This window comes from Sprattus sprattus, assembly GCF_963457725.1.
Source record: "Sprattus sprattus genome assembly, chromosome: 11".
In the NCBI taxonomy this organism is placed as follows: Eukaryota; Metazoa; Chordata; class Actinopteri; order Clupeiformes; family Clupeidae; genus Sprattus; species Sprattus sprattus.
The window spans coordinates 23219497-23242381 of NC_137909.1; the positions used below are offsets into that span (position 1 = coordinate 23219497).

Sequence of the window (22885 nt, forward strand, 5' to 3'; positions counted from 1 at the left end):
TTCCAGTCGAGTGGGAAAATGGTAAGCTAAATCAGATGCTTTTGGTTTGCTCAGTGTGTGTGTGTGTGTGTGTGTGTGTGTGTGTGTGTGTGTGTGTGAGTGTGTGTGTGTGTGTGTGTGTGTGTGTGTGTGAGAGTGTGTGTGTGTGTTTGCTCAGATTCATGTTGATTTGTCTTGATTGCGTAACTCTTCTGATGACTGAGGGCATAATGACGGCGGGGGTGAAGTGGCAGAGATCTCATGTTCCTGTCCAGAGAGGCCCAAAAGTTTGAAAGTTTTCCTGCACATAAATATTTATGCAGGATCGGATTTCTTTTTTTATTGTTGTTGTCGTTTAATCTCACATTGGGCGGTCACATCCTGCTCCGTGTGACTCTTCTTGCCTTGCTCTCTCTTTCTACCTCACGCACACACACACACACACACACACACACACACACACACACACACTCACACACACACACACACACACACACTCATTTTCCTCTTTTCCACTATTTGTTCTTATTTATTGCCACTTTTCCTCTTAATCACTCTCTTCTCTTATCCCTGCCTCTCAATACCTCTCCTGTCCTCTCTTTTCTCTCTTGTGCACTCCTCTCCTTCCTCCTCCCCTTCCTCTCTTTCCTTCTTTTCTATCCTCACTCTCTCTCTTTCTCTCTCTCTCTTTTTCTCTCTTGTGCACTCCTCTCCTTCCTCCTCCCCTTTCTCTCTTTTTTTATCCTCCCTCCACTCTCTCTCTCTCCGTCTCCTTCCTCCTCCCCTTTGTCTCTTTCCCTCTTTTCTATCCTCTCTCTCTCTCTCTCTCTCTCTCTCTCTCTCTCTCTCTGCCGCTCCCCTGCTACTCCTGGTCTGCAGTGGTCGTACGGCTTCTACCTCATACACCTGCAGGGGAAGCAGGGCTTCCAGTTCTTCTGCAAGACAGAGGACACCAAGAGGAAGTGGATGGAACAGTTTGAGATGGCCATGTGAGTGACAGCCCCTCTGGGACACACACATACACACACGTGCAGAGAGAGAGAGAGAGAGAGAAAGAGGGAGAAAAAGAGGGAGAGAGAGATGCGCACAAACATACACCTGCACACATACCCGAAGACAGCCAGGTACAGTGGTAGAGATCGAAATGGGGGGTTAAGAAGAGCAATGAAACAGAAAGCGATGGTGGCAATTATTTCCTTCACGGGTTAATAGGCAAGCACAGTAGTATATAGATATATCATCAGCGGGGTAGAATGAGTGCAAGTGTGAGGATGGTTAGGTGTAGGCAGTGGGTTTCTGCAAGTAGATCAGGTGCAGAGACAACAGCAGCATCCAACAGCGGAGAGACTGTATAGATTAGGAGGCAAAGAAAAGAGGCAAAGTGAGTGGGCAGAGCTCGGCTGGCTCATATGCATTGGTGTAGTCCAAGGAATACGCAGGTTTACGGAGTATACCCACTTATTTTTCAGTCAGCATTGCGTATACCCACTTCTCAAAACAGGTCGTTTATCCGGTGCTGTATGGACTGCTAAAAAAAAATTAAGCGTATACCCACTTCTCCAGGGAGCGCTACACTACTGCTCATATGTGTAGGAGAGAAACATGAAGACGCAGATTCAGATGAGCTCAGATAAAGATGATGGGTTCAGGAGCGGTGGTTATCAAACCCGCTGGAGCATGTCGGAAGATTACGGCTGCACCGCTCACCACGCTAAGCTGCTTAGCATTCATATCAATTCAAATCAACGCACGAGAAACACAATTCTATTGAGATGTTTGACCTGCGGGGGGGGTTGGTGTACGGCACACAGGTCCAACATCAAACCGGAGCGAGCCACGGCCAACCAGCACAACTTCGAGATGCACACGTTCGAGAAGAACACTAACTGCCGAGCCTGCAAGATGCTGCTGAGGTGAGACACGGGGAGAGAGACTCTGCTCCACCGGCTAGTTCTTTCTCTCTGTCTCTGTCTCTCTCTCTCTCTCTCTCTCTGTCTCTTGCTTTCTCTCTCTCTCTCTCTCTCTCACTCTCTTTCTCTCTCTCTCTTTCTCTCTCGCTCTCTCAGCCTCTCTCTCTCTGTCTCTCGCCTTCTCTCTCTCTCTCTCTTTCTCTCTCGCTCTCTCTGTCTCTTGCTTTCTCTCTCTCTCTCTCGCTCTCTCTCTCTCTCTTTCTCTATCTCTATCTTTCTCTCTCTCTCTCTTTTTGTTCTGTGACTCTCACACAGAGGAACAGAAACAGATGTTCACACTCACATAGGAATATCCATGCGCAGACATGCACACATGGAGTTATATACAGAAGCAATTAGGCCTAAGTCTCACGAGCATCATTTTATAAAAATACTGTGTGCACTGTAAGCCCCCCCCCCCCCCCCCAACACACACACACACACACACACACACACACACACACACACACACACACACACACACACACACACACACACACACACACACACACACACACACACACACACACACACACACATACATACACATACACACACACTGTTCTGGAGGGATGAGCCTGTGACCCTAGCTGCTGTGTGTGTGTGTGTTTGTGCTGACCTCCCATCAGCACAGCGCAAACCTGAGCGACCCACATAAACGCTCCAGCTCTGACCTACATCTGGCCTGCGGAGGGCACCGCTGGGACCACCACCACAGCACCACACCACCACAGCACCACACCACCACTGCACCACACCACCACTGCACAACTGCACCACACCACCACTCTACCACTGCACAACTGCATTACTCCATAACTGCACCACACCACCACTGCACCACACCACCACAGCACCACAGCACCACACCACCACACCACCACAGCACCACACCACCACACCACCACTGCACCACACCACCACACCACCACACCACCACTGCACCACACCACCACTGCACAACTGCATTACTGCACAACTGCATTACTTCACTGATGCAACATAGCAAAGCGCAGCCCTACTGTGTCTGCTAATGGAATAATGAAGCTGCTTACTTCCTAATGAAACCACAGCTCGTCGCTGCAGCACTCAGTCGCTAACTCACCCAGTCTCTAACTCCCAGTCAACACTAAACAGCTAACCAAGATGCTCACCCACCTAAACTAAAGATGTGGCTTTGTTTGGAGAGAAAGGCGCCCGCGGTGCCAAGTTTGCAAAGGGGCCAATCCATGCCAATGTGTGAGAGCTGTGTATGTAAGTGTGAGTGTTGAGAGTGAGCCGCCCCCGGTTTGGCCACATATAGCCAAAGCTAGCACATATATGATTTCCATTTCTCCAGTCTTGAGTACACACCTAGGTTTCTTTCTTTTTTTACACTTTGTGTGGATTGTACTTCTCCAAAATCACACTCTATGGGGATGTGTTAGGCTCATGAGCGATAGGGTCTATCTACATATGTTTGCTTACCATTCTCTGATTCACTCTGTTAACCTCATCAGTCGGTGCAAGCCATCATTTTGTGTGTACTTCAAGAAGAAGGGCTATATTTAATCTCTAAAATTGCTCTCATATGTGTACATACTGTATGTATATGTGTATACGTCTATATGCATTTGGCAATAATTGCGTCCACTCAATTTTCTCATATATGGGCCATTCTACCGAATTGGTGCAAAGTCAGGTCGGAAATATTTTGAATTTTTTTATGTTTTATTCCCAAAACTTTGTCTGTATGTATATTGTACCATATCTAAAGTACACATATCTAGTAAAAGAACAGTCAATTTTTATATTGTATTTTCAGAATGTGTTGGAATGTTTTTCCTCTTCCAAAAATTGTCACTACCGAAACATCACATTTACTATAGTAAAAAAGTATTATCATTGACCTGTTCAGATTGTGTTTCCTTCCCTTCTCTGAAGAGTATTTTTACAAATATTTCTTGAAGGTTTTCATAATGAAATTCATAAAAATGAAATTTTAACCAAATTTTCAAGTTCAATTTATACAATTCATCAAAATCTAAGTGCAATATTTCTTTGTAAAATGCAAAATACTGATCATATTGATTCCAGAGTTGTTGATTGATGAAATTGAACATACATTAATCCAATCAGTATCATAACATTTTAGTTGATTACTTAATATACTTAATTTTTTACAAAACATCCAGTGTTTCGGTAGTGCTGCACTGTTTCGGTAGTGACATCCAGTGTTTCGGTAGTGACTGCACTGTTGGATGGATGTTCATTTCTCTCCCAAAATCATCCAAAAGGTGCTCTGGGCCGCCCTTTAGTCAACACAACACATTTATTTAAAAATTATGGGATCAAACTACTTACCATTTCATTTTGTCACTACCGAAATCATCTGGTCACTACCATATGTTTCGGTAGTGACTGTTTCGGTAGTGACAATTCTAGCTAACTTTAAGCATAAATAAAGAATTCTAGCAAGCACACGGCTTGCAAACACATCTTTGAAGAGGTGAACACACATACAAACATAAGATTTTCCATGAAACCCCAAAAGGTTTACTTAATTGAAGAAAACATGCGTTTCGGTAGTGACAATTCTTAAGGTTACACGTCGATTTTCAGACTTTGGAACACATTTATATAAAAACTATGGGATTTAGCTACTTACCATTCAACCATGAGGGACAGAGATGCAGTGTCAATGCATGGTCAAAAATGCAGAGTCGTGGCTAAAACACAGGCTCAGCCAATGGACTAAAACTCTTGTGTTTCGGTAGTGACATGAAAACTAGGGACATGATTTTTTGAGTATAGAAAATTGATTTAAAAATTAAACCCACAATAAATCTAAATATTCCAAGTTCTGTTTCAACCCAATCATAAAGATCTTTGAAATTAAATCATTGAAAAAAATCAAAAAAAATTGAAAAGTGTTATTTAAAGGCATTGAAATTTAGATGTCAGGGTTGGGGACAGCTACTTCCCAATAGAAAGTACCCTATAAATGATGATTTTGTATATATTTAGCTTATCACTATCTCATGTAATGCATTGGGTTTATATACACCATATCATGTTCTAATTAGATATCTATGCCTAAATACCTAAATGTTTTGTAAATAGTTTTTATTGTTGAGGGACTGCATATTACACGAATTCGGTAGAATGGCCCATATATATTTCTCCATTCATTTTCACTCAGGCTCTCTACAGTAGCCAGACACACTGGCTCTGACCTTTGTGCAGCTTAACCCCACTTTGAGATATGGGTGTTAATCGGGTCGCGGTAGCACAGATAGGCTACGAGTGCCAGCGGTTGAGCTGAAAGCCTGTAGTAATTTGCTCCAGTCAATGGGGTAGTGAAAGCCCAGCTGTGGGGATCAATACGCTGACCCAAGGGCAGAGGCAAAGGCAACATGACGGGTAGAGCCTGGCCTGGAGCTCAGCTGGGACACACAAGGGCACAGAGAGCTGCACACACACACACAAACACACGCACACACACATACACATATACACGTGCACTCTCTTACATATACACTCTCAGTGGAGACCCCCCCCCCCCCCCCCAAACACACACACACACGTCCATTTGAACTCTCTTACATATACACACACAGTGGAGAACCACACACACACACACACAGACCCAACTGTGCATTTTCTCACGCACTCAAAGTCTCACACTAACATATACAGTCAAACTCACATAGACATGAAGAGCATGTGCCCTCTCCATCTAAAACACACACACACACACGCACACACACATTTACTTAAAGAGACATATATGAACACACATAATGTACACACACAGAACCACACACACACACATACTCATCTCCCCGTGCTCTGCTCTGAGTTGCAACGTGACATTGTCAAGCCAGTCTGAGCTCCAGGCTCTAAGACCCTCTCCCTCTCCTCTCTCTCCCCCACCAGGGGCATCTTCTACCAGGGCTACTTCTGCTCGCACTGTGGGACCGGAGCGCACAAGGAGTGCCTGGAGGTCATCACCATCTGCAAAATCAGTAGGTCCCATCCAGCCTGGGAAAACACTTCCCCCCCACACACACACACACACACACACACACACACACCCAGTCAAACCAAGCATACTAGGCAAACTAGGCATATAGAGTTTGTAACTGCATATTGATACGACCGTATAAAAAACTTGGTGCTTTAGATGTTATGACTTTTAATTTGCCAGCCATGATTCAATGTCATGCCCCAGGCCTGTGTTTGATTGAGAGTGTAAAGCTCTGGTGTCATTAAAACGAGGTACGATACTTAACTGACCATGCGTTTTTGTCTCCCACTTTTATCTCTCTGTCTCTCTCTCTCTCTGTTCTTCTCTGTCTCTTTTTCTCGCCCGTTCGCCACTAATCATTGCAGATCCACACGATTCGGTGAGTTTAATTTGCCAAAAATGACTCATTAACCCCGAACCTCGGAGTGTGTGAGATTAATCAGATTAAAAGTCGATTGAAAGCCAAATGCGTGAAGGAGGATGATTCATTGGCCTGCTGTTTAAAAGTTCAATTTTCTCTATAATCCCCCTCTCCCACCCACCCTCTCTCTGCCCACTCGTGGCTAATGAATGAGTGATTGTGCGAAAGGCTTGACTGTATGACTAACTCCTTAGTCCTTAGCCAACTCATTACAGAAACTCATAATTATATTGCTTTGAGTCTATTAATACGGTTCTGGTACCATAATGATATGGTTAGTGAAATATGGTGCCTTCTTTCTCTCTTGTGAGTGCTAATAAGGATGTTTTGGGTATGTTGTGTGTGTGTGTGTGTGTGTGTGTGTGTGTGTGTGTGTGTGTGTGTGTGTTTTTGGGCATGGTCTGGACCAGGACCCTGGGCTGCCTCCTTCGGGTAAGAAAGACTGAGGGATTGTTCACACATACACCCATTAAACATATGAAAGATACATGCTCAGTTGTGAATATACACACACACACACACACACACACACAACCGCACACACATGTGCACACACACATGCGCGCGCACACACACATAAATACAAATGCAAAATGACCAAGTGATTCCTTTGTGGTTCTCTACTGCCATCTAGTGGAATCATTTCTATCCCACACACATTATACATAGGTGATTTGTATTGTTTTTATTTTTGTGTTTTTGTGTGTGTGTGTGTGTGTTCAGGCCCGAAAATGGTGGCCCTCAGGAACTACCACGGTACGCCCTCTCCCCCAGGGAAACCCCCCCTCACCTTCCAGACCGGTGATGTCATTGAGTTGCTGAAGGGAGACCCGGACACCACCTGGTGGGAGGTAATACACCTCACACACTGATTTAACCTGATACACACACACACACACACCTTTACAGTGCATGATGAAAATAATGTGTGTGTGTGTCTGTGTCTGTGTGCGTGTGTGTGTGTGTGTGTGTGTGTGTGTGTGTGTGTGTGTGTGTGTGTGTATGTGTGTGTGTGTCATAGGGGCGGCTCATTCAAGGCCTGAAGAGTGGTTACTTTCCCAGCTCCAGTGTGAAGCCCTGTCTAGATCCCAAGGTATCTCATTTCCTGACTCAGAGTTTCCTGTAGGGTCGCTGCGGTTTGGGTGCTGAACAAACTCCACTTGACTCTCAGAGAGGGGGAACTCATTTCCCACTAATACAATTGTTCATTTATTTATACAGTGACCTCATTTATAACACTCTACCTAATGTAGCCCTGTGTGTAGCGAGTCTAGCCTAGTCCACGTACACACACACACACACACACACACACACACACACGCACGCACGTGTGTTTAGAGAGTCTAGTCTAGTCCACGTACACACACACACGCACGTGTGGTCTCAAAGCCCAATGTTTGTGTTTCTCTCTCTTCAGCCTTTCCAGGGCTTCCCCAGTCGGCAGACATCCAGAGATGTGGATTACACCGTCTACCCCTGGTAAGGTCTATACACGTCTCCTCACGCGCATGACTTATAGATCAGCCCTCTGAAGTCCCTCACACCCTGCAGCAGACATAAATATATCACTGAGGCTCTTACGGAGCTGCATGAGCGATATGAACTTATCATTGAGCATTAATACCATGTAATGACTCTGAGTGCTAATGAGATGCCTGTGAGCTCTCTCCATAGCTGTGGCGTACAGTAAATAAAGTCTTTGGGGTCAGTCGATGGTGGCTGAATGCTTTAATTGGTATTGGACCAGAGTGCAGCTGTGCGTAACGCATTCTGATTGGCTTCTGACCCGTGAACCATAGACTGGTCTCATGATCAATCGGCCCATAACTGATTGATTAGGGGTGCATTGATCCGCACGGTCATGTATTCATGAGTGTTTTGCGTGTGTGTGTGACCCGGTCATGTAATCGTGTGTGTTTTGTGTGTGTGTTCGTGTGTGTGTGTGTGTGTTTTGTGTGTGTGTGTGTGTGTGTGTGTGTGTGTGTGTGTGTGTGTGTGTGTGTGTGTGCTGTACAGGTTTGCTGGGAACATGGAGCGGCAGCAGGCCGACAACCTCCTCAAATCCCACACCAGCGGCACCTACCTGATCAGAGAGAGGACCGCAGAGGCCGAGAGATTCGCCATTAGCATCAAGTCAGTCTCTCTCTCTCTCTCTCTCTGTCTTTCTCTCTCTCTCTCTGTCTTTCTCTCTCTCACACTCTCTCTCTCTTTCTCTTTCTCTTTCTCTCGCTCTCTCTCTCTCTCTCTCTGTCTTTCTCGTTCTCTCTCTCTCACTCTCTCTTTCGTTCTCTTTCTTTCTCTCTCTCTATCTCTCTCTCTCCTTCTGTTCCTCCCTCGCTTCTCCCTCTTCTCTCTTCCTCACCCTTTCCCAAGGCCGCTCTCTTATCCTTCTTCAAAGCAGGATGGAGAGATCACATCGTGCTTGTTCATTCATTAGTCTCAATGATTAGTTGTTTGCCTGTGTGTTTGTTTGTGTATTGTACGTTGGTTTACTTGTCAACATTTGCTGTGAGCAGATGGCTCATCACTCAACGCATCCTTGAAAGCCCTTCATCTTCGCAAAACTAAAACCTCATGCTCCAAACTGTTGATAGACCCTTAGTGTCACTGGTCTGAGTGACATGGAGCTTGCCATGTTGTTTTGAGTCTCCATGGCAACTCATTGGCAACGCATTACTAGCATGGCTGAGTGTGTTTTGTTGCTGGGAATCCTCATTCTAATGTGGTGATTCCACCCACAGGTTCAATGATGAAGTAAAGCACATTAAGGTGATCGAGAAAGACAGCTGGATTCACATCACGGAAGCCAAAAAGTTTGAGAGCCTCTTGGTACGGAAGCTTTATTTTTGTTAAACCAACTGATGACTCTACACTAAAGCATACATTATGGAAATAATTGTACTGAATTTGAAAATGGTTTGTGTGTGTATGTGTGTGTGTGTGTGTGTGTGTGTGTGTGTGTGTGTGTGTGTGTGTGTGTGTGTGTGTGTGCGTGTGTGTGTGTGTGTGTATTTGTGTGCGTGTGTGTGTGTGTGTGTGTATTTGTGTGTGTGTGTGTGTTTAACAGGAGTTGGTGGAGTACTACCAGTCTCACTCCCTGAAGGAGAGCTTCAAGCTGCTGGACACTACACTGCGCTATCCCTACAAATCACGAGACCGCTCATCATCGCGCTCCCTCACACGCTCTCCAGGTAACAAGCACACAAGCACGCACACACACATACGTATACACACAAACACACACACACAAACTTGCACACACATACACCCACGAACACAAGCCTCTGGAATGCATGAGATTTGTGTGTGTGTGTGTGTGTGTGCGCGCGCGCCGAGTGTGTGCGCGCGTGTGTATGTTACTACACAATGGCCAGCTACTGAGCTTCACAAAATGTTTTTGAGATGGAGTTTGCCCTCTGCTGGCCAAATGCTCACACTGCACAGTGTCTGGGCCACTGCTAGGCTGCCCCACTTGCCAGATACAGGTTCTTCAAACTGTTTGCTTTTTCTTTTTCGTTGTCTGTCTGTTTGTTTTTCTTTATTTCTACCCTTTTTCCTCCTTTCAAATTTCTCTGCTTCAATTATTTTTTACCCCTTGTTTCTCTGTCTGTTTCTCTCTCTCTCTATCTCTCCCTCTCTCCTTCTCTCTTTCTCTCTCTCATTCTCTCTCCCTCAGCAGCCTCATCTGCTTCCTACAACTTCTCCTTCCTCAGTCCTCAGGGCCTCAACTTCACTTCTACTCAGAGCTCTGCCCCCTTCTGGTCAGGTACTCTCACTGCACTCTTGCTATCTCCCTCCTTCACTTTTCTGTCTGTCCTGTCATCCCCACACCCTTTATTTGTCCCTACGTCATGTCCACATCCATCAGGCCACAGTCGATTTGATTGATTGATTGACAGATTGATTGATTGATTGATGTATTGGTTGATTGATTAACTGACATCACACATCACATACAGTCACCCTCATCCTACCATCCATTCCAGTTCATTTGAATGGAGAAAAAAGTACACAGAGGCTCATGTTTGTGTAATATGTGTGTGTGTGCGTGTGTGTGTGTGTGTGTTGCGCAGTGTTCACGCCGCGTGTGGTGAGTTCGGCGACAGCGCGGTACAACTTTGCGGCGCGGGACATGAGGGAGCTGTCTCTGAGAGAAGGAGACGTGGTGAAGATCTACAGCAAGATCGGAGGAGACCAGGGCTGGTGGAAAGGAGAAGCCAACGGCAGGGTGAGAGAGGAAGAGTGTGTGTGTGTGTGTGTGTGTGTGTGTGTGTGTGTGTGTGAGAGAGAGAGAGAAAGAAGGAGGGAGAAAGAGATTGGTCAGGTTTCTGTGTGTGTCATGGAATTTCCACTAGGTCAGTGTTATTCCAGGATTCAACTTCTCATTGTGTGTGTGTGTGTGTGTGTGTGTGTGTGTGTGTGTGTTCTTCTCAGATTGGCTGGTTCCCCTCCACGTACGTTGACGAAGAAGGTGTCCAGTGAGACTGGAGGGCCTATGGGCCGTCATCTCCGATCAGAGGGGCAGAACTCTCGACCCCACTGTCCTCTGAGAGTACTCTTTGGTTTCCATGGAGACGTCATGTGGAATATTCCTCCTCTTTTTTGTGCTGGAAAACATTTACTTTCAGAAAAAAAAAAACAACAGTGGATGTTTGTACACCTGTCTTGTTTTCGTCCTGTACGAAACACAACTCGTTTTTTTTTTTTTCATTCTCTCCTCCTGATTTTCCTCCTTCGTCTCTGTCGTGTTCTCTGAAGCATTTCTAAAGGCCACTGGATCTCTGAGACTCAACATGCGGAGGGTTCAATCCTGGACGTATCCTCAGGGCTCTGAGAGTCCGTCTGAGACACGCAGAGAGACACCAGAGCGCCTCTTCTTCTTCTTCTTCTTCTTCTTCTCCTTCTTCTTCTTCTTCTCTGTACAGTAGTATCATCCACTGGGTTTGCTGTTAGCCTACTGGGAGTTGGGGGGGGAATGGGGTGGGAAATATATAAATGTACAGATAATTTATTTAAAGAGGAAAATAATATTATTATTAAAAAAAGATTGCGCAAGGTGGGGGTGGAAGGTGGAAGCCTTTTTGAAAAAGCACGCCAGAAAGGGTGATAGAGAGAGGAATCAGAGGGAGGGGTGGGGAGAGGTTAGAAAGAAAAGATGCACTTTGCTTTTCTTTATGACAAAGAATTTGCCTTAGTTGTCATGGTGATGCCTTTTGGGGGGCCACGGGGAGGGACGGAGTGTTCGTCTTGCACGGAAACCACACACTCTCTTTTTCACACACACAGACACACACACACACACACACATACACACATACACATATACACACACCCTCTCTTTCACACACACACACACACACACACACACACACACACACACACACACACACATAAACACATACATAGACACACACCCTGTCTTTCACACAGTCACACACTCATTGACACACACTTTTCTCTTTCACACACCCTCACACACACATAGACCCACACCCTCTCTTTGACACACACACACAGACACACACCCTCTCTTTCACACACTCACACAGATACACACTGTCTCTTTCACACACTCAAACACACACTCTCTCTTTCATACACACTCACACACACACACACATACATAAACAAACCCAGACTCATACTTACATTAGGTTCAGGCAAGTGCACATTTGCGCAGTCTCCGTTTTACATGGTGCCTTTTAAGAGAGTTCAGCACTTGTGACAGTCCAAGTCCCAGACATGTCTGACGAAAGAAGGGGAACAAGGAAGGATATATAGAGAGAAGGAGAGCAAGAGAGAGAGACAGAGAGAGTGGCAGAGACGGGGCAGTTCCACCAGGCCACGTCTCAGACCCCGTACCATTTCACCATGAGGACTAGCCAAAACAAACATGGTTCTAAGCACGGACCTGCCTCACAGACCCAGCCCCACTGCATTCTGGGCCAAGTCCATGCTGCTGTTGGGGGGTTCAGGGGGTGTAGGGGGTGTCATGTGGTTTCCTCCCTCTCACGTAACATGTCAAGGACATGGCGGAGAATGCAAAACACAAACGGAAAGAAGAAAAAAGAACACACACACACATACAGACACACATAAACACAGACAGTGGTCAGCAATGTGGGCACCTTACGTCATGGGACGTAGTCAAACAATAAACAGACACACACACACACACACACACAGTGGTCAGCAAAGTCGGCCCCTTACGTTATGGGACGTAGTCAAACCAATAAGAAGGGAAAACTGAAGAGTCATCATAAGAGAAACAAACACAAACATGCCAATGTGTGCACTGATGTCAAGGTGACAGGGGTATATAGTTTTTTCTGGGAATTGATTTTATTATAATTTTTTTGTCTGGATTTTGTTGAATTTTGTTTTTAATTGTTTTGCACAGACATACTCTTAACCTCTCTTGGAGTAAGAAAGAGAAAAACTTCGGACAGCTGGTTAACTTTTATTTTATTTTGAAATAATGCCAAATGAAAGCATTTATGAAGAATACTCTTTACTGGTTCATTCTGGAATGAACTTTGTCATGTTCTTGTTCGTCATGGTGACAGTCATGTGGTCTTTTGCCTTATGAGTGTGAACACGCGGTGCTACGACTGATTGGTTTGACGTCATCGTTTTTTCTAGGAGGTTAGAGACTGTGGGAAAGATGGGACTTCTCTGCAGTGCCCCACCAGGAAGACACTGAAAAAAAACTAAAACAGGATTCACTCACAATATCCGGCTTCACAACATGCTCCTTTTCACTGCAGACAAGACTGGTTGTTTACGTGTATGTGCGCATCCACTTTTTCTCATGACCGTCCTGCAACATTCACCTCGTCTACCGGAATCTGGAATGAAACTGGAGGAAAGAGGGGGGGGGAGGGGGGGGGGGAAGCACAGGAGTGACCTGGACAGAGACTGACCCTGAGTATATATAAACAGAGATTAAACTCACTCACACACACTCACACACACACATACACACACACACACACACACACATACACACACACACACACACACACACACACACACACACAAACACACACACACACACACACAATTCTATGGACTGCTGTATATAATGGTGTCAGACACAGGTTGCTACCTTCAAATCACAACCATTCAACTCCGGCCAGCCTCCACCAGTGTCTTCTTCTTGCCTTTGATTGGACATACGAGGCTCTCACACTTAAAACTCTTGGCGTGGCGATGCAAGGTATCCATGATGTCAAAGTGTCATATGTCTTAGCCCTCTGCACACCCATCCCTCTCCCCTCTCTGATTGGGCTAGTGTTGTGGGTCTGGTGTGATTGGCCACTCAACCCCCCGCCACAGAGAGAGTATAGCCAATCAGAGCACTGAAGTCAGATCATCACAAGAGAGTATAGCCAATCAGAGCGCTGAAGTCAGATCATCACAAGAGAGTATAGCCAATCAGAGCGCTGAAGTCAGATCATCACAAGAGAGTATAGCCAATCAGAGCGCTGAAGTTAGATCATCACAAGAGAGTATAGCCAATCAGAGCACAGAAGTCAGATCATCACACTGTTAAAGGGACAGCTTTCATTGCAAGCATGTTTTGACTGACCAACTTTCTGCCACTGGTACACAGCACTATAAACTTTATAAAGGTCTGGAGGGTTTACTTTAAAGAAAAGAAAAAAACATCTTTATAAATACTAAGTATTCCTTACAGTAAGACTAAACTCCTATTTAGGCTAACTGAGCATTTCTCATCCTGTGCAAGGTGCTGATCGGTCGCCAGTATGGTCCCCTGATAGAAGATCTCATCTTATCTACAGGATGCTTATTGGTCCAAATTGGTCTCTCAGTCACTCAGACAACTGTAGTTTTTCTAGTAATAGTGAACTGAGAGTTACGCAAGTCTCTGTGAGTCAGATACAGACAGAGGAGAGGAGTGGAGAGAGGGAAAGGGAGAGAGAGAGGGGGGGAGAGGAGGAAGGGAGATGTGAAGAGAAAGAGAAGAGAGCCTTGGAGTGCAGTAGGGCTAAGTCATCTCTTAAGCAGGTGCAGATTCCGACCCCCCCTGTAATCTACTGATAAATATTATTATAATTACTATGATCTGTGCAATGGCTGATAAACCAAGGGTTGTTTTACTGAGAATGTGTGTGGGCTGAGAATAGGTGTGTGTGTGTGTGTGTGTGTGTGTGTGTGTGTGTGTGTGTGTGTGAGTAAGAAAGAAAGACAGGGTGAATGGGTGCGTGTGTGTGTGTGTGTGTATGCTTCATACAGATCTGCTCCTTCAACCCAGTGATCGTGAGTGATTGCTGCGGTGATACTGGCGTAGGGGTTTAGTAGCTTTTGTGTAGTGGATAAAACCCATTGCATGTGGTAAATAGATATTACAACTCATGTCAGTGAATCCTTAAAAATAATTAATTGTGTACTTTTTTGAATGGTCATTTACTTCCAAAACTGAGCTCTATCATGAAATAAATATTTCTCTTTTGTCTATGTTTTGGCCTTGGATAGTCATTCATGCTTCGACCCAAAAGTAAGAGTTACGGAGATCAAAAACAGAACTGTTCAGAACTGTGCTGATAGTCATTAATGCTTCGACCCAAAAGTAAGAGTTACGGAGATCAAAAACAGAACTGTTCAGAACTGTGCTCTACAAGAAAAACAGACTAGCACAGACACACACACCATTTTAACTGAAATACTGTTAGAATTATTAGGAAATGAACCCTCAAAACAGATATTTGTCTGAGAGACAAACAAGAGACAAATGTCAACATTATAATGATTTCTCTTTCTCACACACATTCTGTCTTTAACACACACACACACGTCACCACCTTGCTGGCAGAGGAAGTCTGTGGCACCAAGGAACCACATAAAGCTGAAGAGTTATGGGGCCGCAGTCCCTCTCATTTAAATTGAGTGGCAACTTCCGAGAGGGATTTATTAACATCATAGATCTTCATCTTAAGTGCCTGCCATTTAAGTAAATAAGCCACAGCTGTGATATACATTACTACCACCAGGGGGAGCCAAATCACCATTTCAGTGAAACTCAGGGAAAATGACATTACAGAGAAGTCATTAAATTGAATCTACCCTCAAAAACCTAATATAGGAGCTCATCTTGGAATCACATGCTTCTCAACGAGGTAAATGGCCTTAATGGCCTTGTTTTTGAGGACAGAATATAGGTCGGCCTACCCGCTGATCCTGCTACACTGTGGCTATAAACCCTCAATCTGTGTACATTTACTGCCCTGAAAATGAAAAGGAACTTACAATCTTCCATGTTTACCCATATATTTAGGTTTACTGCCCATGTGTCTCAGAGTCAAGGATGTGGTGTCCCTTAGAATATATGCTTGCACTTTGGTGAAGTTCTTTATCTTTTTTGGTAGAACATTCTTCATGTTTTTCCACCCATGAAGTGAGCATAGCGTATTGCATATTGAAAAGTCTGAACCACAGAGAAACCGCTCTGAAGGTTTGTATAATTTCACTGTAGATGAGTTTTGTTTCAATTTCCTCTGTGATAAGTTGAAATACCAATGACCAAATATAACCATGTTTTCTTAGAATTACTTTAAATTAGTCCAAGTAAGGATCAAAAAATGTGATGATCCGGTCTTACGTGTTACATGCATAGTTCAGTTTAGAGGAAATGTTCAAACTGTCACAGCGTGGTTTATTATTTGACTGCGCTCACACAGTGACATTCCCTTATGAAAATAATAGACTGAAGACTTCAGCTGAACATTGTTGGGAAGGATGTCAAGGAAAATATTTAGTTCCTGGCCGGACAAAGTCCACCATTGTAGCATCTCCTTGGATGGCATAGCCTACTGAGGATTTACAAGGAGTCAGAGGAGATGGGAAAGGAATGCTGAATTATTGTTGTCTATCAATCTGAGCCAGAGCTGTCTGGAACATGTGGGAGAGGCATGCGATTACTTCTTCAGACAGCCTGAGTTATCCCGCATGTTTAATGCATGATCTGAACAGAAGATAACTGACACAGACACTTGAGTTATTGGAAAGCCTTCTAATACCTTGAATGACGATTTCCTATCAATTTCAGTTACATATCGTCCGTTCAATGGGCGTCTGTTTTTATTGCCTCTGTATGTGGGTTGCCATGCAGAGCTCACCAGCCTGCATGCAAACTGTTTGGGATAGGCCTACCTCTCGGTTTGGTAACGGTGGCGTTTAATTTGCAAAGGAACTCTGATGGACAGTTTCTCTCACTGTGTGAAATGACTACACGATGGTCCCTTTGTAGCGCTCTAAGGGGGGCAGGCTATTACCGAGAAATATCGCACAGTGTAGGTAAGGTGCACATTTCTCCGTCTAACCACATATCTTGTCAGAGACACGGAAGGCATTTGTTAAGACTAAGTATCATATCACTCAAGACTCCATGGCAGAGGGTTTTATACAGCAGACTATGTCAAAAAGGCATTAGTGCTTCAAAAAATGTTGCTTTTAAATGCTACTAATACAGTTGAATGATGCGCAAAGTAGGCTTAAAGCATCTCTCAACTGTTAGATATCATCTGCATGGTACAATGCAGCTATTTTAGTCAAACCCACAAGCCTGGAGTTTTCGGAATACCCACCCACAACATCGCCTCTCCCCCTCTCCCTCTCTGGTTTATGAGTGCAACCGACGTGGTCGCATCCAATCCAGTGTGGTCGCTGCCTGCCAATGTATTCCCCTGCGGAACGATGTGTTTACCAACAAACTCGCTGAAATAAGGGATCTCATCCGAAAGTGGTGCACGCACGGCTGTTGTCTCCGCGATCATCTATAGAGAGAAATTGCAGGTACGCTATCTCACTCTTTTATGTCCAAGTCAAGCATGGATATTGGCAATGATCCGTCAGCATTTGGTATCCTGTCTTGTATGTAGCCTACTAATTTGTCGTTTATTTCATCATTTTGATCTAAGTATATGAAGAGACGTTCTAGAGTAAGATGGGCAGTTGTTTTCACATTTGTATTTAAAAGGTGACAACTTTTAAGATATTGACTGAATGTCATTTTAGGCGGGTCACAGAAATGCAAACGAAGATATCGATGTTGGCCGCTCTATACAATCAGTCATATTCTGCGAGACTTAATTGTGTTATCATATTTCATCTGAATATCGTTTGATTTTATATAATCTGATGTCGAAGCGTGTTTTTCTTTAGAACGCCGGGACTATGGCCGATGATCTAAGTTCACTGTATAAAGGAGTCAACACGGGATTGGCTATAGGCTTAAGTGGTATTGACTGTGTACCGCTTACTCTCGTGTAAGGCTGTAGCCTATATGTCATCTGTCATCTCTGTGGGCTAACACGCACTGGGCACCTAAGAGCAAGAATCAGAAGTTAGAGATCTGAAATGTCAGCTGTCATTGCGCCATATAGCTGAATAAATATCTATTTGATGCGTACTTCTGATGATCACATTAGAAGCTACAGACGTTGATATTCCTAGTTCATTATTTTTCTGAGTTTCTTTGTAGACTACCATGTTTTTATCTACGCGAGAAGTCAATAAAGATGTGAAGATAATACCCGAAGTGAAGTCATTTTAAATTATGGTTGAATGGCTTTGTAGCTTATTTCTCTCTCTCGGCATAGACGCCAAAATAAACTCAGGTGGACTTTTGCTCACCCAATCGATTTGCCTCACGCAGTTTGTGCATGATATGAGATTCAGACTGCACTATGCCAAAGCACCAGGGGCGAACGTATTTTTTAATTCTTTTGGTAGATGATGTTGCTCCTTGTGAAAACGTTTTAATCGATATTTCGCTTCTTAATGTAATGGCTCGGGCCAGGGCTGGACTGGGACAAAAAATCGGCCCGGGCATTTTGAACCAGACCGGCCCACTTAATTCGATAACACACCCTTTGGTCTCTCGAATGTCTACACACCAACCAGGCTTTTAGCTAGCAGGGCGTCTGCCCTATCGTCTACAAAAAAAGAAGAAGAAATGGGACGCCCTACTTTTAGGCAGGACGGCCTAAAGACGCCCTATTTTTCTCCCGTTTTACCTGTTAACTTTCGCTGAATGTGATCAAAATTCACCGTTTCAGTCGCTTCAGCGAAGTCTAGAATCATATGCCCTGCCAATTAGAAAATAGCATTGCTGTATTCCCGCTACAACAACGTTACATCATGATTCCAACGAAACATTGATTCATGGGCTCGCAGAAGCTACAGAAGACAGCTGTCTCACCGCACGTCACTGAACCTACTACTTTATGAGTTCAACAAGAGTTTGTGTGTTAAGGTGGTGGTCTTAATTAATCTAAATTCAATACAATACAATACAATATACATCATACACTTTAAAGCTTTGTTCAGAATACGGAGGTTTAAGATCGGTCGATATTTTCCGTCCTTTTTTGGAACCAGAAAATAGCGACTGAAGAACCCCCTGTTCTCGTCTACGAGAGGTACAGACTGTATTGCTCCCTTTCCTAGAAGGGAGTCTATTTCCTCCTGTAGGAAACGCGCTTGATGAGGTGGCACTAACGTTTGTACCACGCCCCTGAACTTCGGGGGGCAAACTGGAGCGTATAACGGGCTATCATAATTCGCTATCTGGACAAATTGCCATATTTTCATAGGGTTTGGGAATACTGGGCTTTCGGAACATTGACATGGCACCGCGCACCAATAGGCTAAGGGGCTTGCCCACCACTCAAACACACAACATAGAGTGTAGGCTAACGGCTGGCTGTTTCAGAGTAGAGTAGGCTGAGGGCTAGCAACAGCTACAGACTTGTCTTGTATTTACAATGCAAACGAACTTGGCCATAGAACATAGGTCCTAAGTCAAACATATTTTAGAGACGTTTGAATTCATGATCAGTAAGCTTACCGTAGGTCGTTGTATCGTATCTCCCTGGCTGTCGCCACCAGTAGGCCTATCACTTTCATCCACGGTACCTGATGATGGCCCTGCCGTGGCAAACATTTACGATATTTTGGCACATTTGGCAGTGTAGGCTTGAAAAGCAAGCCTCTTCTTATCTCGCAGTTTCTCCGCACCCTCTTTTCGCTTTCTCTCCATTTTGGACTGGAGGATTCTAACGAAACGTGCGTTTCTGTGCACCGCCCAAGCCAAAGGTAGAAGGTGTTTGGTGATATGATTGGACGAGCCCCTTGTCACTAAAGAAGACAGCCAATGGGCCGCAGACTAGCATGCGCTTGTCAAGCATGTCAAGGCCATGGGCCACGCTGAGTTTGTTTCCCGTCCTAATGCATTATGTAGGCAGGTCCAAACCGAAAGGGGTTGGTGTTGGGTCAGCCCAGGGGATGTGATTGGGCCAGCCCAGTGTCAATAGGGCCGCTCATGAACTACTTTCGTGGGCCAGCCGGTCAGACCATTATATGGGGAAAAAAAAAATTCTAAAAAAAAAAAAAAAAAAAAAAAAATTTTTTTTTTTTTTTTTTTTAAATAATAAATTCGGGACTCTCGGCCCATATTGCACCTCGGCCCACCGGGAAAACGCCCGGTATGCCAGATTGCCAGTCCAGCCCTGGCTCGGGCTATGTTGTGCAGTTGGCTGGCAGGCTGATGGCAATGGCATATTTGGGATTTGGCGTCTGGCTCTCTTACCTAGTTTGAAGGCTTTATTGCAAAAAATATGTAATCGTCGTCAGAGAGGAATGTTGTTTTATGACGCTTAAAAATGCGCCTGGATTAAGCTAAACGTGCTGCGCTCGTAGGAAGCCTTCCAGATGGATACCCGGCCAGTCATGCCAACGCATCGGACGCATCCTGCTGAGATATGCCGCTGCTCCCACACTGATTTGATCCGGGGTATAAGATGGTTTGGTAATTGAGAATTTTCTCTGGAAAACAAATTGAAATAAACAAAGTTGTGTGGTCGGTATACAGAAATGTGTTGTTACACTTATCTTATCTTTAAATATCTCTGTCCACAGTTTAATGCGGGTCACAATTTAGCCGGAGGTATCTGTTTTGAGAAAGTGATGTGTTTTTGTTCACCAGAGGGACGCTAACAAGGCTCCTTTCTAGATGCCTGACTGTATGTCAATGTGTACGAGCTTCAAAGGATACTTTTGCTGTGCGTAAAGAACTGTAAGGTGGTAGCATGTACATAATTCTGCATGTACGTCTTCCTCAATTTTGACAGCCATCGAAAAAACAGTAGGCTATGGCAGTACAGTTGTGAAACATAAAATGAAATAACGCATGATATAAATGCAGTTGTAAAACATAAATTGAAATAATGCATGATATAAATGCATTTGACTTCAGAGCCCAGAATGAATATGGAGGTCTAGTAATAAAACTGAGAAAAAGCAGAGCACCTGTAACGGCCTTTTAATGCACTGACACCATGACCTATTGCAAAGATGTTTTTTTGAGCTGCTCTTCACATGGGAGCTGTGCAGGCTGACCATGGCAGCTCACGGGCTTGCCTCTAGCGGCGGCTCAGGTGCCCTGTCCCACAGGGCCACAGCAGGTCACATTGTGCAGAGAATGAAACCTGCTGTCACTGTTTTTGTGGCGCTGGCCAGGTTCAGTACATGAGGCATCTTCACTTGCCGCTCGCTGGCCTAGTTGTATTAGATTACCCTCACCATCTCTAAGTGGATAGCTTCTTGTGCACAGTGCACTTAATATGTGCTCATTTTGCCTATGCTGCAAGCCTTCAAAAATCGTTCCTGCATCATGCTACATCTACTAGGTATCAGATTTATCGAACTGGAGGAAAAACAGAGCAGTTGCTTTATCGTCTTTATTGTCACATTTTGGATATCACTCATAGCTTTATTCTTGTGTTGTAGGCACTTTGAAAAAGCCTGTGAAGAACTGTAGCCTATATCTGGCCAGGACCTTTTATACAAGGTTTGCCTCAGTGTTGACTAGTCTGCCCAAGGCAATGATGCTGTACTGATGATGAGAGTCTTCTGCGGGTGTCACCAGGACAGACACTTTGGCACCGCTCTGCTCTGACCAAGACAATACTCTATTTCGCTCAAAAATAGCTCTGAGAGCACAGACTTGCCCCTCATCACTCCTCAGATCATATAAAAGGGTATTTATGTATGTATTTATTCATTCTTTCATTCATTTATTCATGTTCACTCTCACTGAACTTGGGAAAAATCAGGAGGGGTTTTGTCCCGCTGTTTTGACATGACGATCGTCTGCACAGTTTCTCCAGACGAAGACACTAAAACAAAGCGTCCAAGGCCCGCTGCTCCTCCCTGTGGCGGGTCTGACACGTACACACTAGAGCGGAGGGCCACAGACAGTGTGTTCCATCTGAGAGAATCACAGGCACACACACACACACACACACACACACACAAACAGAGCTCTCGCTCCTGCCTGCCTGATGCTGCTGTAAATATCAAACATACCAAACGCTGTTCCCATTTTCAGGCTCTGTGTGAGCAATACAAACAAGCAGTGAAGTGGTTTCTTCAAGGAGCCTTCAACTCTCAAGAACAAATCTGGTGCGTGTATGAACCGTTTATGGTGATATCTGGAACATTTCTGTGTGCCTCTCACCCCAAAAAAAAACACGAATATGTGCCTTTACCATCCTGCAAGTCTCTCCTCATTCCTAATTGCCTTATGGATGGTACGATCACCCAATACCACAACATTCAAATGAACTGTGCTTGCTGTAGCAAAACATTACATTAAAAAGCATTCAACACATTTGTGAAACAAGATTAATTGCAAATAAACAAACTAACAAAATAAGTATTTGTTATGAGACAATAAACGCACAATTATCGTTTTTCAGAAGGCAACTTACAGTTTTTTACAATCGGATACACACTAAAATCAAAAGTGTAACACATTTATCAAAACCTTCACTCAAGCAGCAAAACAACGGCTCAGATCTGCACAACTATAAGCACATTTAAACATCACACTTTTTGCGAAACCATACACACAAGTGATTTGCAAAGCACTAAACACACTTTTATGCTTTAGACACAGACGTATATCAAGAGGTCACTTCCTTGCAATTCCAAAACACTCTGTCAAGTTACCACACCTATGAGCCGGTCAAATAAACACAGCCATCAAGTGCCCAAACACATGATTGCTTAATTGTAGACACAACAAACAGGTTTAAGCACTATAGAAATGCAGCAGATGAGTAACTGTAATCTGTCTTCAACCAAAATGGAAGGAGTCAAAAGAAGAAGAGTGAGGGTGAGGGGGGAATCCACAGAGGAGGAGAAGGAGGAAGAGGCCATGCCATGCCATGAGGCTGAGGTCAAGGTGGAAGTAGAGGAAGAGGAAGACCTGTAGCAGAAGGAAAATGTGCTCAAAGGAGAAGAAGTCCAAATGTATCAAATACAGTAAACTTGAAAGGAGGACAGGCCCATATTCACGCAAGAACAAGATATAGAGATCATAAACATGCTTTTGGCAAATACGTAATGCTATCAGGCTCAGAGAAATTCAAGCAAACATTATCGGTGACCATGCCATTTTCAATACAGTAATATCCATCAGGTCTCTCAGTCAACACTGGC

General features: G+C 44.4%; 1 protein-coding gene across 1 annotated transcript in view; it reads left to right on the forward strand.

Moving 5' to 3' along the window:
• vav2 (vav 2 guanine nucleotide exchange factor) overlaps positions 1-10840 on the forward strand; it is a gene marked incomplete at both ends in the record, with an annotated part of 223560 nt that extends 212720 nt beyond the window's left edge. The window contains 13 exons of the mRNA XM_080847528.1: positions 7-21; positions 859-968; positions 1791-1892; positions 5847-5935; positions 7082-7209; positions 7380-7439; positions 7776-7837; positions 8375-8491; positions 9100-9187; positions 9426-9549; positions 10038-10124; positions 10432-10586; positions 10793-10840. Of these exons, the coding sequence (XP_080703654.1) occupies positions 7-21; positions 859-968; positions 1791-1892; positions 5847-5935; positions 7082-7209; positions 7380-7439; positions 7776-7837; positions 8375-8491; positions 9100-9187; positions 9426-9549; positions 10038-10124; positions 10432-10586; positions 10793-10840 (1185 nt within the window). The remainder of the gene's footprint in view (positions 1-6; positions 22-858; positions 969-1790; positions 1893-5846; positions 5936-7081; positions 7210-7379; positions 7440-7775; positions 7838-8374; positions 8492-9099; positions 9188-9425; positions 9550-10037; positions 10125-10431; positions 10587-10792) is intronic.
• Positions 10841-22885: the final 12045 nt, after the last annotated feature.